This window comes from Oryctolagus cuniculus, chromosome 8 (assembly GCF_964237555.1).
Source record: "Oryctolagus cuniculus chromosome 8, mOryCun1.1, whole genome shotgun sequence".
In the NCBI taxonomy this organism is placed as follows: Eukaryota; Metazoa; Chordata; class Mammalia; order Lagomorpha; family Leporidae; genus Oryctolagus; species Oryctolagus cuniculus.
The window spans coordinates 144,103,602-144,123,266 of record NC_091439.1 but is presented as its reverse complement, the minus strand read 5'-3'; the positions used below and the strand labels follow the sequence as shown (position 1 = coordinate 144,123,266).

The window sequence follows — 19,665 nt, the reverse complement described above, 5'->3', positions numbered from 1 at the left end:
CTCAACTTCGGATCCAGCTCTCTGCTATGGCCTGGGAAAGCAGTAGAAGATGGCCCAGTCCTTGGGCCCCTGCACCCATGTGGGAGACCTGGAAGAAGCTCCTGGCACCTGGCTTTGGATTGGTGCAGCTCCGGCCATTGCGGCCAAATGGAGAGTGAACCATCAGATGGAAGACCTCTCTCTCTCTCTCTCTCTCCCTCTGCCTCTTCTCTCTCTGTGTAACTCTGACTTTCAAATAAACAAATAAAAATTCTTTAAAAAAATAAATTTAGAGAGCCACTTGTAATCTTAAGAAAATTAATAAATATAAAACAAGGACATTACTTGGTCAGTTCACTTTAACACTGCTTCAATTTTCCACAGTTCAATGTGACCAAATATCCCATTGGTGGCTGAGACTGCAACTGCATGAGTAATAAATCTAAAGCAATTTTTGGAGGTGACATATTGGCTAGATAAAATGGGACCCTATAAAGCCCAAATTAAGTTAAATAAAATGAGCCAATATAAAAAAATCAAATCATTCAAATGAAATGTATTACATGGGGACAGTGTTATGGCGTAGAGGATTAAACCACCATCTGCAGCACCACCATCCCATATATGTGCCAGTTCAAGACCTGGCTCCTCCTCTTCCAACTGAGCTCCTTGCTAATGTGTCTGAGAAAGCAGTGAAACATGGCCCAAGTACTTGAGCCCCTGTACGCATTTGAGAGACCCCTGTGAGGCTCCATTTCTCTAGTTTTGGTCCAGACCAGCCATGGCCACTACAGCATTTGGGGAGTAAATCAGAGCATAAAAGGTCTCTGTTCTTCTCTCTATGAAACTCTGTCTTTCAAATAAAGACATCTTTTTAAAAAAGAAATGCATTAGGGGCTGGCACTGTGGCATAGCATGTAAAGCTGCCACCTGTGGTGCCGGCATCCCATATTGTGCCAGTTTGAGTCCCAGCTGTTCCACTTTCCATCCAGATCTCTGCTATGGCCTGGGAGGAAAACAGAAGATGACCCAAGTCATTGGGCTCCTGCACCCATGTGGGAGACCTGAAGGAACCTCCTGGCTCCTGGCTTTGGATGGGCACAGCTCCAGCTGTTGCAGCTGTCTAGGGAGTGAACCAGTGAGTGGAAGACCTCTCTCTCTCTCTCTCTGCCTATCTGTAATTCTGCCTTTCAAATTAATAAATAAATATTTTTTTAAAAAAGAAACAATTGGGCCAGTGCCGCAGCTCACTAGGCTAATCATCCACCTGAATGCCGGCACCCCATGTTGTAGTCCCAGTCAGGGTACTGGATTCTGTCCCGGTTGCTCCTCTTCCAGTCCAGCTCTCTGTTGTGGCCCAGGAAGGCAGTGGAGGATGGCCCAGGTCCTTGGGCCCGGCACCCGCATGGGAGACCAGAAAAAAAGCACCTGGATCTGGGCTTCAGATCAGCATGGTGTGCCAGCCACAGCATCAATAGGGGGGTGAACCAACGGAAAAGGAAGACCTTTCTCATACTACAGGGCAGTTATAACCAAAACAGCCTGATACTAGTAAAAAAAAAAAAAAAAAAAAAGAAAGAAAGAAAAGAAACATAAACTGGTGGAAAAGAATAGAAATTCCAGAAATAAAGTCATACATCTACAACCAACTTAGCTTTGATAAAGGAGCTAAAATCAATTCCTGGAGCAAAGACAACCTCTTCAACAAACGGTGCTGGGAAAACTGAATCTCTACAGGCAGAAATATAAAACTGCATGCCTACATTACACCTTACACAAAATCCACTCAAAATAGATCAAAGGCCTTACTCTACAACCCAATAGCATCAAATTACTAGAGAACATTGAGAAAACCTGCAAGGCATGAGCATAGGCAAAAACTTCTTGGAAAATAACCCAGAAGCACAGGCAGTCAAAGCCAAAATTGACAAATGGGATTACTTCAGACTGAGAAGCTTCTGCAGTGTGCAAAACAAACACTGAGCAGAGTGAAAAGGAAACCTACAGAATGGGAGAAAATATTTTCAAACTATGCAACCGATAAAGGATTAATATCCAGAATCCATGAAGAGCTCAAGACCCTCAACAATAACAAACTAAACAATCCAGTTAGGAAATGTACAAAGTACCTAAACAAAAATTTTTCAAGGGAGAAAATTCAAATGATCAGCAGACATATAAAAACTGCTCAAGATCACTAGGCATCAAGAAATGAAAATCAAAACTACCATGATGTTTTTATCTCACCTCAGATAGAATGGCTCTCTACTAAAATCAACAAATAACAAATATTGGCTTGAATGTGAGGAGAAAGGTACCTCATTCCACTGTTGGTGGGAATTTAAACTGGTTCAGTCACTGTTGAAAACAATATGGAGATACTTCAGAAATCTGAATATAAAACTACAATACAACCCTGCCCTTCCACTCCTGGTTATTTACCCAAAAGAAATCAGCATATGAAAGTGATCTGAAACCCCAGGTTTATTGTAACCCAATTCACAATAGCTAAGACATGGAATCAATCCAGATGTCTACCATCTGATGACTGGATAAAAAAATTCTGGTATATGCATATTATGAATTATCACATGGTGATAAAAAATGAAAGCCTGTTGTTGTTTGCAACAAAAAGGATGCAATTGTAAATGATTGTATTTAGTGAAATAAGCCAGTCCCCAAACCAGAAGTGCCACATATTCTTCCTGATCTGTGTTCATTAATAGAGAACCTAAAAGGTAATCTATAGAAGTGAAATTGACCCTTTAAAATGTGAGGATTTGGGGGGCTGGAACTGTGCTGTAGTGGGTAAAGCTGCCACCTGCAGTGCCTGCATCCCATATGGGCCCCAGTTTGAGTCCCAGCTGCTCCACTTTCTATCCAGCTCTCTGCTATGGCCTGAGAAAGCAGTAGATGATCACCCAAGTCCTTGGGCCCCTGCACCCATGTGAGAGACATGGAAGAAACTCCTGGCTCCTGGCTCAGGATCAGCACAGCTCCAGCCATTGTAACCAATTGAGGAGTAAACAAACAGATGGAAGACCCTTCTCTCTCTGCCTTTCCTTCTCTGTGTAACTCTTTCAAGTAAAATAAATCTTTTAAAAAATTTAAAAATGTGATGGTTTTTAATAGTCCTTGTCTTGATGAATAATTTTTCATACAATTTGATGAACACTTTATTTAGTCTGGGTTAATTTGATAAGCATTAATTAGACTAAAAACAGACTTTTATAAAAAATAACAATGAGAAAAGAATAAAGTGGAGGAAGAAGTGTGAGAGCATAAGTAGGAAGAAGGATAGGGTGGAAAGTATCACTATATTCCTGAATCTTTATGTATGAAGTACATGAAATTTGTATACCTTAAATTAAATTTAAAAAAGAAACACTGAAAAAATTCTATTTGTGGTTCTCTTTTATATTTTATCATAAATATTCTATGCGCCTAGATACTTAAAGTATGGTATAAATCCATACTAGTATTCAAGCCACTTAAATATCCAAAAGTTCTAGTCAAAATCTGATATAAAAATTTCAATGTTTAAATTTCAGTAAACTTTTTTTTCAGAAAAAGATGTGTTTATTTGAAAAGCAGAGTTACAAAGAGGCAGAAGCAGAGGCAGAAAGAGAAACACAGAGAGAGAGAGAGGTCTTCAATCCATTGGTTTATTCCCCAAATGGCTGCAATGGCCAGAGCTGGGCCTATCCAAAGCCAGGATTCAGGAGCTTCTTCCAGGTCTCCCTCATGGGTGCAAGGGGCCTAAGAACTTGGGCCATCTTCTATTGCTTTACCAGGCCATAGCACAAAGTTGAATAAGTGGAGCAGCTGGGATTCAAACTGGTGCCCATATGGGATGCCAACACTGCAGCTGGCAGCTTTACTCGCCTACACAACAGCGCCAGCCCCAATAAACCTTTTTCAATGCTGTATTTATTCAATATTTAGCTTCCATATTTATGGTTGTACATTGCCATTCCTGACAAGCCACAGTTGACCTCACACAAAGTGTCTTCTCCCTTGGAAACTTATGGCTGAGCCACAATATACATACCCTTATCATCACAGGGACAAATACATAAGAAACCATGAACAGATCCTTTATCCAAAGAACAGGAATAAGCTAAACTATAGAATCTTTAGCTGTTTTTAAATTTTGACGGCAGACACTCAGAGGCAGGAAATGATCTACTACTTGTCTAATTCTTAAAGTTTCCCAACAGCTGGACCACGACGGATTAAAACCAGGAGGTGAAAATTGAGTCTAGGTTTCCATTTGAATGGCAAGATCCAAATATTTGAACCATCACCTGCAGCCTCCCAGTATGTGCATTAGCAGGATGCTAGAATCAGAAGTGGAACTGGACAGAAATCTCCATATTCATACTAGAGTGTGGACATCCCAAGTGCTTTATTAAGCATTGCACCAAAGACCTTTTCCCAAATCAATTAACTTGAAACATAAATGCATAATATAAAGCTTGTTCACAATTTTCCATTCATTCACTCTTGTGACCAACTGTGTTTCTACTGAGTGGACCTCTATGATCTGTTCTTCATTGACTGGCACATTTTAGTATAACAAACATACAAAGCTGTTTTCTTAATTTGTATTGAATATTCCAGTCTCTCTTACTGCTTACTCAAGTTAACAAGGTTATGAAAAGATCAGAGAAAATATCCAGTGATACACAATGGCCTCAGATTCCAAATCTCAGGAGATCAGTTGACAGCAGTATCTTGGCACCACATAGTTCAATATATAGACCAGCTGGCTCACATTAGCCACCTAGTCAGCAGCACTTTCTTCTGTGAATTTGCTCCCCCTTCTCATGTTTTTTATGCCTTCACTCTTTCTTTGGCCTCAAGTCCTAAACAAATCACTCATGTGCTACAGTCTCAGTCCTGTTATGGAGGAAAAGAAAAATAAGATGGAAAGAAATCCAACCAGATCAAAACATCCCTGTCGCTCCCCCTCTTCGTGGAGGAACGACACTAAAGCCTGCCTAGGCTTCATATCCGAGTCACGGCACCATTATGTCGCTCCCCGTCTTCGTGGAGGAACGACACAGGACCCTGCGCTGTTCTTTCGTCTGCTCGGCCGTCCCCGGGTTTGCTGCTGGTTCTTCCCGGGTTGGCTACCGTCCCTTCCACCTCCGTGGAAGGGCGGTTCCCCCTGCCACATTCCCCACTTCCGCGGGGGAGCGGCACACTGCTGGCCGGCTCTCTCGGGGGCTGCACAGGTGTTCCCCTTAGATGTTCCCCTTAGATGTTCCTGGTGCATGCCGTCTCTCTCCTCCTTTATAGTCCTCCTCCGCCAATCCTAACTCGGCTGCCCACACGCCGAGTACGCTGCTCTCCTCCAATCAGGAGCAAGTCCTGCTGCCTATTGGTTGAACTGGAGGCAGCTGTGCAGAAGCCGTCTCTCCCCTCTCAGTGCCATATTGTGGGAGAGCAGATGCATAGAATAAGTCCCAATTCCAGTAACTCAGTCCAGTCCGGGTTGCTCCCCACACATCCCCTATTCAGATCAAGTCCTATATAATTACAGAAAGCCCATACAGAAAACCAGCAACTCTTTCAGAATAGAGGAAAACAATACTAAGCCAGAAAATGCACAATTTCCCAGAATCAGAGATCATGGCAGCATCAGTCATCAAATTAACCAGTGCCTCACTCAATGAAAGCCATAATCCATGGAGGAATCAAACACCAAAATTAAAATTCTGAGATAGTAGAGGATTTCTGAAAATAACTGTCCTCTTCCTGCCACTCAGGTTTATTTGTAAATGGATTGTATGCCAATGAGCTTTAGAATATAGAAATATGTTGAGGCATTAGTGATTAAAAACATTGGAAAAATACACACACACTGTGGGGAGCAGCTGAGACTAGACTAAGTTACTGGAATTAAGACTTATTCTATGCATCTGCTCTCCCACAATATGGCGCTGGGGAGGAGTAAACTTCTACGCAGCTGCCTCTCGCCAATTTGACTGATGAGCTGCAGGAGCTGATCCTGCTGCTGATTGGAGGAGAGCAGTGTGTTTGGCGTGTGGGCAGCAGAGTTGGGATTGGTGGAAGAGGACTATAAAGGAGGAGAGAGACAACATGCACGAGGAACATCTGAAGGAACACCTGAGCAGCCCCCAAGAGAGCCGGCCGGCGGTGTGCCGCTCCTCCGCGGAAGCGGGGAAAGTGGCAGGGGGTGCCACCCCTCCACAGAGGTGGAGGGGTCAGCAGCCAACCCAGGAAGGACCAGCAGCAAACCTGGGAAGGGCCGAGCAGACAAAAGAACAGCGCAGGGTCCAGTGTCGTTCCTCCGCGAAGAGGGGGAGCGACAACACACAAAAAGCATTCCACATAGACTTAAGAAATGGCTTCTAAAGGTGCACCACATCATGTATTTTCCAACATTGATGTTGTTAAGGAAAGAATTGCCATATATTAATACTTAGATCTGTATCAGGAAGCTACCTGATCAATCTGTTGTTGATCCTACTAGCACTCTGCCCATCTTCCCGGATCAGATCATTATTTTGACATCTACCACCAGAGATTGTGCTCATCTATTTAATACACTTCAGTTACCTCCAGAATTTGAGCAGCATTCATGAAATTTCTCCGCTCTGTGAATTCTGATAGATTATTAGCTGTGGCTTATGGCCAAAGGCTTTTCAGAGTCATTATATTCATAAAGCTTCTCTCATGTGAATTCTTTCATGTAATATGAAGTTTGACTTCTGGCCAAAGGCTTTTCCAGTTTCTGGGTTCATGAGGTTTCTCCCTGTGTGAATTCTCCAATGTGTCATGAGTTATGATTTATAGCAAAAGGATTTTCCATAGTCATTGCATTCATAAGATTTCTTCCTGTGTGAATTCTGTGATGGATTATGAGATGTGACTTATGGCCAAAGACTTTCCCACACTATAACATTCATAAAGTTTCTCCCCTGTGTGAATTCTCTGGTGTTTCATGAGTTGTGATTTATAACAAAAGGATTTTCTAGTCATTACACGAATGATTGTCTGCTGTGTGTGAATTCTCCGATGCATTATGAGGTTTGACTTCTGGCCGAAGGCTTTTCTACAGTCATTATATTCATGAGACTTCTCCCCTATGTAAATTCTCTGATGCATTTTGAGTTGTGATTTATGGCCAAAGGCCTTTTCACAGTCATCACATAAATAATTTCTCCCTTGTGTGAATTTTCTGATGCCTTATGAGCTGTGGCTTGAGGCCAAAGGCTTTTCCACAGACATTACATTCATAAGGTTTTTCCCCTGTGTGAATTCTCTGATGTTTGCTGAGGACTGACTTAAAGCCAAAGGCTTTTCCACAGTCATTACATTCATAAGGTTTCTCCCCTGTGTGAATTCTCTGGTGTGCAATGAGATGTGATTTAGAGCAAAAGGCTTTCCCACAGTCATTACATTCATAAGGTTTCTCCCCTGTGTGAATTCTCCAATGTTTGCTGAGGGCTGATGTACAGCCAAAGGCTTTCCCACAGTCATTACATTCATAAGGTTTCTCCCCTGTGTGAATTCTCTGGTGTGTAATGAGATGTGATTTAGAACAAAAGGATTTTCTACAGTCATTACATTCATAAGGTTTCTCCCCTGTGTGAATTTTCTGATGTGCAATGAGATATGATTTAGAGCAAAAGGATTTTCCACAGTCATTACATTCATAAGGTTTCTCCCCTGTGTGAATTCTCTGATGTCTACTGAGGGCTGACTTACAGCCAAAGGCTTTTCCACAGTCATGACATTCATAAGGTTTCTCCCCTGTGTGAATTCTCTGATGTTTGCTGAGAACTGACTTAAAGCCAAAGGCTTTTCCACAGTCATTACATTTATAAAGTTTCTCTCCTGTGTGAATTCTCTGGTGTGCAATAAGATATGATTTAGAACAAAAGGATTTTCTACAGTCATTACATTCATAAGGTTTCTCCCCTGTGTGAATTCTCTGATGAATTATGAGGCTTGACTTCCGGCCAAAGGCTTTCCCACAGTCATTACATTCGTAAGGTTTCTCCCCTGTGTGAGTTATCTGATGCATTCTGAGTTCTGACTTATTGCGAAAGGCATTTCCACAGTCATTACATTCATAAGGTTTCTCCCCTGTGTGAATTTTCTGATGCCTTATAAGGTGTGGCTTACGGCCAAAGGCTTTTCCACAGTCATGACATTCATAAGGTTTCTCCCCTGTGTGAATTCTCTGATGTGTTATGAAATATGATTTCTGGAAAATGGCTTTTCCATATTCTTTGCATTCATGTGGCCTCCTCTGCTTGTGAATTTTCTGATGTGTAATGAGATCTGACATCTGATAAGTGGGCTCTCCATATTCATTACACACATTGCGGTTTTCCTGTATGTGAGTACTGTAATGGATGTTGTGACAGCACTTAGAATCGAATGATTTTTCACAAGGTTTACATGCATAGGGTTTTTTCCCTGTATGTGGTCTCTGATTTATTGCAAGATGTGATTGGTAAGTGTTGGGATCCACATATCTAATATTTTCATATAATTTTTCTCTTGTGTGGGTTTCTTGATGCATACTAAGATTAGAATTTTTATAGGAAGTTTTTTTTATTTGAGTTGTCTTTTCAACAGTGACAGTTGATGTATTACAGGTTTCTTCCATATGAATCCTTTCAGATTTACAGAGTATATTCTCCCTTGTGAAGACTTTCTCTGGTCCAATATTTTCAAGTGGGTTCTTCACAGTCTGACTCTTGTGATGCTGACTAATAGGCTCACAGAACTGGAGTGAGTTCCCAGGTACCTTAGTGGCATCACATTTTTCACCAGCTTGTAGTTGATCAGGCCCACTGAGGGGATACACATTGTGATATCCATTGCATTCTTCAGGTTTCATTCTTAAATAGTTTCCCTTTTTGCTAATCAGATTTGGAACATGGCTTGAACTTAAATGAAGTTTTTTTCTTACTTCAACTCTCTTGAGAGTTGATGTTTTGTTATTTTTCATAACATGCTGACTCAGAATTTTGTCCTGATTTTCCTGATTTGTCCAAATCAGGTCATCCCTTTTCATGGCAACTGAAATGAGAAAAAAAAAAAAAAAAAAAAAAACTACATCACAGAATCACATGTAACTGTTTCTCCTGGCATACTCATGTAAAGAAATGAAGTTACTTGTTAAACAAGTGGCATAAGATTTTATTAAAATAAGTGCAAGTTACTTAGTTATGCCATTATTTGTTTTTCTCCTTAACATATTAATATATTCAATTGTACCAATAGACTTACCAATTTTTACTCATGATCCTGTTTACTACCTGAATTTTTTTTTTTTTTTTGACAGGCAGAGTTAGACAGTGAGAAAGAGAGAGAGAGAAAGGTCTTCCGTTCACCTCCCAAATGGCCGCTAGAGCTGGCACACTGCAACTGGCGCACCACACCAATCTGAAGCCATGAGCCAGGTGCTTCCTCCTGGTCTCCCATGCAGGTGCAGGGTCCAAGCACTTGGGTCATCCTCCACTGCCTTCCTGGGCCACAGCAGAGAGCTGGACTGGAAGAGGAGCAACTGGGACAGAAACAGTGCCCCAACCAGGACTAGAACCTGGGGTGCTGGCACCACAGGTGGAGGATTAGCCTAGTGAGCCATGGCACCAGCCTTACTACCTGAATTTTTAACAAGTATGGCAGAATGGCTTTTGTAGTCAGTTGTGTTAATACACTGCTTGGGATGCCTGCATAACAAAATGACAGTTTGAGCTGTGGCTACTCTGCTTCCAATATAGCTCTCTACTTATGTAAACTGGGAGGCAGCAAATGATGGATCATATGCTTAGGGCCCTGTAATACATCAAAGAAAACTAAATGGAATTCTAGACTTTGGGTTTCAGACTAGTAAGACCTAAGTTTTGCTGGCATTTGGAGAGTGAGCTAATAGATCTTCTTCCCCTCTCACTGTCATTGCCTTTCACAAAGATGAAACGACTATAGAAGATTTTTTAAAAATGAACAAATATTTAGTAGAAATCTTCACCAATTCGCTAGCAGCCAATTATTCCCTGGTCTTTTTTTCCAGCATATTTTTATAACAAGTGTATGTTTTATGCTCTCTCTGATGTTTCAACCATAAATATGGGAAGGTTTTATTTGTTCATTTACTTGCAGATGGAGAAGAATGAAATGTGGGGCCAATGCTGTGGTGCAGCAAGTTAAAGCCCTGGCCTGCAGCACTGGCATCTGATATGAGTACCAGTTTGAGCCCTGGCTGCTCCACTTCTGACCCAGCTCTCTGCTGTGGCCTGAGAAAGCAGTAGAAGATGGCCCAGATCCTTGGCCCCTGCACCCATGTGAGAGAACTGGGAGAGATTCCTGGCTCCTGGCTTCAGATTGGCTCATCTCTGGCCATTTCACCTAATTAGGGAGTGAACCAGTGGATGGAAGACCTCTCTCTCTCTCTGACTCTCTCTCTCTGTAACTCTGTCTTTCAAATAATGAAATAAATCTTTAAAATAAATGAAAAGTGTCTATACTCTAGGCAGGACCACATTTGAGGAATAAGATTGAATCTATGATTTTCTCATATTCAATCTTCCCAGGGAAACAGCATTCATGGGATTTTTCAATTGAAAAATTCCACTTTTATTTGCATTCAGTGACAGCTTCCCCATATTCCTAAGGAAACCTGACATCTTCAGCTTCTCAGAACTACAACAGGTACAAAGTCCTAATATACTGCCTTGGGTATACACTCCCTACCAGTTTAATTTTTTATTTTTATTTTTTAAAGATTTATTTTATTTATTTGAAAGATATTGTTATGAAGAGAGGTAGAGACACAGAGAGATCTTGCATCCACTGGTTCACTCCCCAGTTGGCTCCAACAGCTGGAGCTGTGCTGATCCAAAGCAAGGAGCCAGGAGCTTCTGGGTCTCCTATGTGGGTGCAGGGACCCAAGGATGTGAGCCATCTTCTACTGTTATCCAGGCCATAGCAAAGAGCTGGATCAGAAGAGGAGCAGCCAGGACAAGAACTGGCACCATATGGGATGCCGGCACTTCAGGCCAGTGCTTTAACCTGCTGTGCCACGGCGCCGGCTCCTCTACCAGTTTAAAGAGTCTGTTTCTGCAATCCAGGATATGTTGACCTTCTTTGAAAAGTGTTTTATATGTCATTCTGAAATCACCAGCCCCTTTTATCTCTTCTCAATTCTTCTATAAACACTAATCTGTGACAATTTGTGATTCTGAAGGCTTTTGAATAGTTGTCTCCTATTTTCACAGAAAACTCCATTTCCTGTGCCTTTCTTTTCTTTTTGTTTGTTTTTAAGTGATACTGAAAAATAAGAGAAAATTCATACTTCAAACTCCACTCTTTAACAAATCTGAGCCACTCAACATAAACCCATGAGGTTACTTGACCTTGGGTCTCAGAATCTCATCACTTTCATAGTGAGTCTAGGATCACTTATTCTCATGTTCCTATACAAGTTCCTGCTTAACTTCATGATTTCTGATGCCACAGCAGGGAGGTGTACTTCCGGCCATCTCTTACTATTTACTTATTTACTTACCTGAAAGTCAGAGAGACAGAGAATGAGACACAAAGAGAGAATGAAACAGAGGGTTGCCAGCCACAGGATCACTCTTCAAATGTTTCCAGCAACATATAATTTTCCTATTTATTTGACAGGCACAAAGAATGGGAAAAAAGGAGAGAGAGAAAGAAACAAAGAAATGGAGAGTCCACATTTATTGGTTTAGTCCTAAGATGCTTAAAATAGCAAGTTCTGTTTCTGGCCAAAACCATGAGTAGGAAATCAATCTGAGCAATGAGTAAGAAACAAGTTTTTATAAGTTTTCAAATTAACAAGGAAGGAAAGATATAAAAGTGTAGAGAATGACAAGTTAGAATTTGGGGACTGTATCTAACCTAGATATTCACCAAGAATAAAAGAATTAGAGATAGAAATAGAATAGATACTCTAGATATTCTAGAATGCATGTGTCTGATGCACAAAACCAGCTGTCCTCAGGAGTAAGACTTGGGAAAAATTCATGGAAACAGCACCAGTCAACATCTGCTGCACTCTTTCTGCCTTGGCCTCCCTGCCCACTATGTGCAGACTGACCTGGAAGGCTCTGATTCAGGCATTCTTCCACCATCCATGGCTCTGCTCCTCGCTCCAACTTGAAGATCAAGTCAGGTTTGGTAGTGCAGTGCCCTATTAATGGAAACAATGTAAGACTGTGAAATCACTATCTTGGGTTATTTAAAGGACTACAGCTTGGTTCATGAGCTATGCAACAAATGTTCCAATTTGAAACCTTTCTTAGATGGTAGACATTCATATTACTCATGGACTCAAATTCTATACCTGCCCATCACTGAACTTCATAAAGTGTTCATTTGTTTGTCAAATAGCAAGAAACTATTACCATTGAGTGATGGCTGTCACTCACCCAAGGAGAAGAGGCTGCTATAGGTCTCCAACATCACATCCCTGTACAGGATTTTCTGAGCATTGTTCATTTTCTGCCATTCCTCCCAGCTAAAGTACACAGCCAGGTCTTCAAATGCTATCATCACCTGTAATTGAAGACTTCTGGTCAACATCTCAACTCTGTCACAAAACAGACTTTCAGTTGTGTATCTTGTATACAGGTATGAAGGAAGAAGGAATAATATGATTTCATTTTAGACTTGTTGAGCATTTGGACAGTAACAGAGAGGCATTTGACAGGGAGTCAACCTATGGTCTAAAGGCAGTGAAAAATGCCCAAGCTAGAGGGAAATAGGAGTTTCAGATCACAAAGGACCATGTCTGTCAAAGGGAATTGCACAGCAGCCCAAAAGGGGGACAATATTGACTCTTGAATGAGCTATGTTAAGGAGAATATAGAAGTGTTCAAGGAAAAAGTCTAGAAATCATCTATGATGGGAATGAACAGAGAAGAATTTCCAGGAAACCACAGTCACTTGAAATATGGCAGAGAAAAAATAATTTAAGAGAGGGCAAGCATTTAGCTTCGTGTTTTTTATGGCAACCAAGATACTCTACCTCAGAGTGCCCAGGTTGGATTTCCAGTGCCAGCTCTAGTTTCCAGCTCCCAGCTAATGCAGATCTGGTGAAGCAATGGTGATGCTACCAATGAGGGAGGACTAGACTCCATTCCTGACTCCTGGCTTCAGTCTTGCCCTACTTCTGGTTGGTATGGTTATTTATGGAGTAAACAAATGCATGAGAGCTATTTATCTCTCTTAGGCTCCATCAACTTCTTTCTCTATCAAGCTCATAAATATTTTTAAATAAGAGAGAAGATTCAAGTAAGACATAGGACAGAAAATAGCTTTTGGCTTTGTCTCTGATTATTCTACTGAGAAACATTTGAAGAAATGAAAATACATTATAGCACTGATGGAGACTGTGGACTCAAAAGGTTTCCATAGCCTTGGCAGTTCATGTCAAGAGCCTCAGGTGTTGGCTGGTGCTGTGGCTCAATAGGCTAAGCCTCCGCCTTGTGGTGCTGGCACACCAGGTTCTAGTCCCAGTCGGGGCACCAGATTCTGTCCTGGTTGCCCCTCTTCCAGGCCAGCTCTCTGCTATGGCCCAGGAGTGCAGTGGAGGATGGCCCAGGTCCTTGGGCCCTGCACCCACATGGGAGACCAGGAGAAGCACCTGGCTCCTGGCTTCAGATCAGCATGATGCACCAGCCACAGCACTCCAGCCGCACCGGCCATTGGAGGGTGAACCAATGGCAAAAGGAAGACCTTTCTCTCTGTCTCTCTCTCTCACTGTCCACTCTGCCTGTCAAAAAAAAAAAAAAAAGCCTCAGGTGATCACTGACATAAATAAGAGTGTTCATTTTTAAATTAACAGCAGGAGTCACTGTGTACTCACTTTCCATGCAAGACCTTTGCCAATGAATTGTACTATGAGAATTAACTGTAAAACTTATTCTCAAATAGTTTTTTTTTATGTTTTGTATGTGTGTTTGTGTCTGTGTCTGTGTGTGTGCATACAAATCATTGAAATATTTACTTAGTATAGAATTGGTCTTCTGTGTATAAAGTTAATTGAAAATGAATCTTAATGGAGAATGGGACTGGGAATAGGAGAGGGATGAGGAAGTGGGGAGGGAGTGAGGGTGGGAGGGCAGGTATGGTGGGAATAATCACTATATTCCTAAAGTTTTACTTAAGAAATTTGTACTCATCAAATAAAAGGTTTCTACAAAAAAATAAAGATATTACATGGTTTCCAATTCTGTGGCTTCAAATAAAATTGAAGCTTAAATATAAAAAAAAGAAAAAATACATTATACCAAATTAAAGTGAAAACAATATAATTATTTGCCCAAAATCAGAGTTTGGGAAAATCTGAAGTACAATCTGCATTTGTGACTTACTGAAAGAAATTCATAGAGATTTGTTTATGAACCTAAAGTAAGCAGCAACATTGTGGTGTGGCAGGTTAAGCCCCCACATGCAATGCTGACAATCCATGTGAACAGATAATTTAAGTCCTAGCTAATTGAGTTCCAATCCAGCTCTCTGCTAATGTGCCTGAAAGAACAATGAAAGATGGCCTAAATATATGGGTCCCTTCCATCAATGTGGGAGACTCACATGAAGTTCCGGGCTCTTGGATTTGGCCTGGCCCAGTGTTGGCCATTGTGGCCATTTGGGGATAAACCCATAGATGGAAGGTATCTCTTTCTCCTTGTCTCTCCCAATCTCTGTAACTCTGCCTTTCAAATAAATGAACAAATCATAAAAAACAACCTGCAGTAGATTCTTTACTGCACACATTCCTTATCCTATCCCTGAATCCAGTTCAGCTTCTCAAAATTATTAAGGACTGCATTATCCTAACAATTCAAAAACAAATTTAACTAATTTATGTTTTAGCATTAAGTAATTCTTACCCTTGCAGAATGTTAAGTGTTTATTTCCAGGGTGGCACTAAAACATTGCCCACTACATCATCTATATGACTATAAAGACTGTTTTGGACAGCATGGCTGCCAAAAATTAGCATAATGTACTCTAAGTTTCAACTCAAAACATGTAACAAATGTATGTTTTTCTATGGCAACAGAAAGAGACCAAATTGCCTTATCTTAGATGACTATGTTTCATAATCATTCCAAATTCATCAGTAATCTTATTTGTGTATATTCCTTGAGAATAAACTTTATGCTTATTTTTCCATTTTAATTAATAAACTATTACACATCTCCTAAAATGAAAAATGACAACAAGCTGAGGAATAATTAAGAAAACCAATTACAGGGGAAAGCACTGTGGTGCCTACAGTGCTGGCATCTCATATGGGCACCAGTTCATGTCCCAACTGCCCAATTCTGATCCAATTACCTAAAATTGTGTCTGGGAAAGCAGTGGAAGATGGTTCAAGTCCTTGGGCCCCTACACTCACATGGGAAACCTGAAAGATGCTCCTGGCTCCTGGCTTCAGATCAGCTCAGCTCTGGCCATTGCAGACACTTGGGGAGTGAACCAGCAGATGGAAGACCTCTCCCCCGCCTCTATCTTTGTAAATTTTGCTTTCAAATAAAAAAGTAAATCTTTTACAAAAAGAAAACCACTTACAGGTGATGTATTAATTTTCTTTGCTCTTGGAAATATCTGGAGGTGCCCAGAATGATACCTGGAACAGAAGGTGAATGGAAGGAGTTAAAAGAAAACTCTTCTGGTTTGCTTCTACATTAAACTGTGGAGAAAAAAGAAAATGGTAGAATGAATAAAGAGCAAAGAATATATTAACTGAGAAAACATCAGCTTCATTGTGGAGATGTGAAATTCTATAGAAAATATGCAACTTACAGCTTCACATTTTTGGCCAAAATTGCATTGGAACAACTATACTTAATGTATATTTAATGTAGTACACTGTTTCATTAATGATTCCAAATAATGTCATTCCTTATATCCATCCCTTCACAAGACCCTGGAACTCACAATTTAATTCACTTTACCCCATGATATATCAGTAAATGTGATAGAAACAGATATTTTGTAAAGCATTTCCCTTCTCAGATTTTCCTTTTTTGACGGTTATCTTCTGGAAAACCCTGGGACCTACCATTTGAAGAGATAGGATCTAGACAAGATTCACCACAAACTACCAAACATCTAAAAGAAGTCAGCTCTAAGATTCCAGCCTCAATCCATCCCTCAGATGACTGAACCCTTATTTCTCATCCCAGAATGAAAATAGAAACTGCCCAGCTGAGCTCATCCCAAAATACTGAAACAGAAATTCAAATCAAATGGCTATTTGTAAAGCTTTGTGTTTTCAGATTTGTCCTACACACAACGCTGATACATACTGTGTGAGTTGGGGAGAAATCTGAATTACATGAAAATTTATACGATTAACACCACTTCACAATCTCATCAGGAAGTTGGGCAAATGCTGCAATGTGGGAGACCCAGATAAAGCTTCTGGATCCTGACCTCAGCCTGTCCCTGGCTTGCTCTTTTTAACTTAAAATCTTCATTGAAGCAATTAATATTCCTGAATAACGCATTTTTAATCCTTTAAAATTATGCTTGATCTTTCCTACAAAAACAATTTGTTGGCCATCAATGGATTATACTTCCCAGTGAGGAAAATTATTCTAATACATTTAGTGGGTTAGTATGGCTAGAAAACAGGGTGAATATTCTCTAATATCTTTGTGAATATTATAAATTGTACTATCTGATATTTCTTTACCCAAAAGTTCCTGAAATTCATCTATTCATCAGCCCAACCGATTATCTGTATATATCTAACAAAACATTTTTTTAGATCTGCACTTAATTTCTGGTTTCTCCCACAAATTAGGCAATGAGACAAAATAAGGGTGTTAAAGATCTCCTACTTTTCCTTGTTTTCCTGTCTAAATGAGAATAGGCATGAAATTATTATCAAATTCTTCCTGATCTGACTGGTAGTGTCATGGGCATGTACTCTTGGCCCAAAAATATTGGTCATTTTTGGTTTCTAAGTACAATGTGTGAATTATGCTGTTCAAATTTCTGTACCATCTCTGATCTGGTAATTGCCTTTCAGTGACTTTATTCTACAAATTGGGAGATCTCAGTCTTGAGCTTCCATCTTAAGTAACTTCACCTCAGACCCAAAAGCAAATTATTACTTAGTTCTCAGCATCATACAACTTAAACAGAAGATGAAGTTGCAGACACTAATGAACTAGAATGGTACCATGAAGTAGTGGATTCCCTTGTCCTTTCCAAGAGTTATTGCTCCCTGTAGTGGTAGCCACATACCTCTGACAATAGGAGTTGCTCATTTTGTAACTGCAGATGAAGATTCTGAGGTGAGTCCTGAGAAGAGAGAAAGTGGAAAGGCCACACTCAGTTGTTGTTGATTGGACTTTAACAAATAATTTTCTCTCCATGGGTCTTTTTTAATTTTTTATTTTTGACAGGCAGAGTTAATGAGAGAGAGAGAGAGAGAGACAGAGAGAAAGGTCTTCCTTCCATTAGTTCACCTTCCAAATGGTCATTATGGCTGGTGCAGTGTGCCAATCTGAAGCCAGGAGCCAGGTGATTCCTTCTGGTCTCCCATGTGGGTGCAGAGCCCAAGGACTTGGGCCATTCTCCACTGTCTTCCTGGGCCATAGCAGAGAGCTGGACTGGAAGAGGAGCAACTGGGACAGAATCCAGCACTCCAACCGGGACTAGAACCTGGGGTGCCAGCACAGCAGGTGGAGGATTAGCCTAGTGAGCCATGGTGCTGGCCTCTACATGTCTTAAATGTACCTTCTGACTAATGACTTGCCATGGTAATATCAAGCACTTAGTCAATAAGAGAGCTCTAATACTTGATTAGCACTAAAGTAAGAATGAAAAATATAGTCATTGTGATATGAAGAGAATGATAACCACAGAGTGAAATTGACTATTTTAGGATTCCAAAAGGACTAAAATTTGAGGTCAATTTTCAGCTATTAGGAGGTTCCAAGATGGCAGAATAGAGAGAGAGTTCCTGCTCCAGCCCAAGAAAAGATAGTTTAAAAAAGTGGATATAGTGTAGTCTCAGGGAAGACTTAGGGGAAAAAATGACAGAGGAAACTCTATGGAAATTAGAGGGACACAATGGACTTATGTGGAGGTTGTGAGTGTCCACAGTTTGGGACTCCAACAGCCAAGAGCTTATGCACCAGTGCTGGAAAGTGAGGTGAGATCAGACCACAGAAGCCCAAGCCACTAGCAAAAAAAATGCGGGGAAGAGCCTAGAGGGAATGAAGCCCCATGGCAAAATGTGCATCAGCCAAACTAGAGGAGAAAAAAAAAAAAAGGTCAGGATGGACACATTTCTCTCTCTCTGCTCACTTTACAAAAGTGTACTGTGACAAGCCAACAGAGCGGGTGCCATTGTGGACATATGTACCAGCTGCACCAGCTCACATCTATGCCTGGTAGTCAACTGAGTGGAGACTCCTGACTATGGTGGGAAGAAATAACAGGGGGCTAGGAGCTTGTGACTGTGTGAAACTTCTGAACTGGCACTGTGAAAAAAAACTGAGGGTGTGTGGGAGAATTCATGGTGTGGCTGGGACTTTAAGCAGTCTCAGTGGGAGATGCCACAAGCTCAGGAGTTCCTGGATTCATGCTGAGAGACATTGTTAGGGAATCTAAACTTACACTGAGGACTGCACCAATCCTTTGTGTGGTCCTTGGGACAGAGCAGATGGATATTATACCCATTGAGGCTAGCGCTCAGGAACTGGTCTCGATTGAAGAGAAGAGTTCAGTTGTGCAGAATATATTTACCTTCTGGTTTAAAAAAAGAGAAGATTTAACACTCCAAAACTGGGTGTGTCACCTTAGGCATGCCCTTAACTATGGAGAACTGAACAGAACTCTCTGGCCACACCCAGTACAAACATCTAGAGAGTCACAGAAATTGGAAAGCCCACTTAACTACAGAGTCATAGTACAATAAAAGCTGTCACAGTGGAAAAAAGAAGAAGAAACCAATGGATATCTCCACAAATGCTGAAAAACATATGCAATAATCCAAGAAACAAGAATAAGGAAGCCAGGGCCATGGCTCCACAGGCTAATCCTCCACCTAGCAGCGCCAGCACACTGGGTTCTAGTCCCAGTTGGGGTGCCAGATTCTGTCCCAGTTGCCCCTCTTCCAGGCCAGCTCTCTGCTATGGCCCAGGAGTGCAGTGAAGGATGGCCCAGGTCCTTGGGCCCTGCACCCCATGGGAGACCAGGATGAGCACCTGGCTCCTGCCTTTGGATCAGCGTGGTGCGCCGGCAGCAGCGCACCGGCTTTGGCGGCCATTGGAGGGTGAACCAATGGCAAAGAAAGACCTTTCTCTCTGTCTCTCTCTTTCACTGTCCACTCTGCCTGTCAAAAAAAAAAAAAAAAAAAAAGAATAAGGAAGACAACATGATGCTTTCAAAAGAACATAACACATTAATATTAGATTATGAAGACAATGAGATAGAAGAAATCTAAGAAATGGAACTCAAAAAATTGAATATAAGATTCCATATAAGTAATCAAAAGCAAACACAAGAACTACTGAAATCCATGCAGGACATGAAAAATTATCTCACCCATGAAATTGAGATCCTAAGGGGGAATCAACATGAAATGATGAATTCAATAGAACGTGAAATGGAGATCATAAAGAGAAATCAAACTGAAATGAA

At 41.0% G+C, this 19,665-nt stretch overlaps 1 protein-coding gene across 1 annotated transcript in view; it reads right to left on the bottom strand.

The window, feature by feature from the left end:
- Positions 1 to 1,898: 1,898 nt before the first annotated feature.
- Positions 1,899 to 19,665, bottom strand: part of LOC103346610 (zinc finger protein 569) — a 51,515-nt gene continuing 33,748 nt past the window's right edge. The window contains 6 exon segments of the mRNA XM_051839864.2: positions 1,899 to 7,168; positions 7,170 to 9,045; positions 12,092 to 12,184; positions 12,423 to 12,549; positions 15,574 to 15,631; positions 17,260 to 17,316. Of these exon segments, the coding sequence (XP_051695824.2) occupies positions 6,868 to 7,168; positions 7,170 to 9,045; positions 12,092 to 12,184; positions 12,423 to 12,549; positions 15,574 to 15,631; positions 17,260 to 17,282 (2,478 nt within the window). The 5' untranslated portion in view covers positions 17,283 to 17,316 and the 3' untranslated portion in view covers positions 1,899 to 6,867.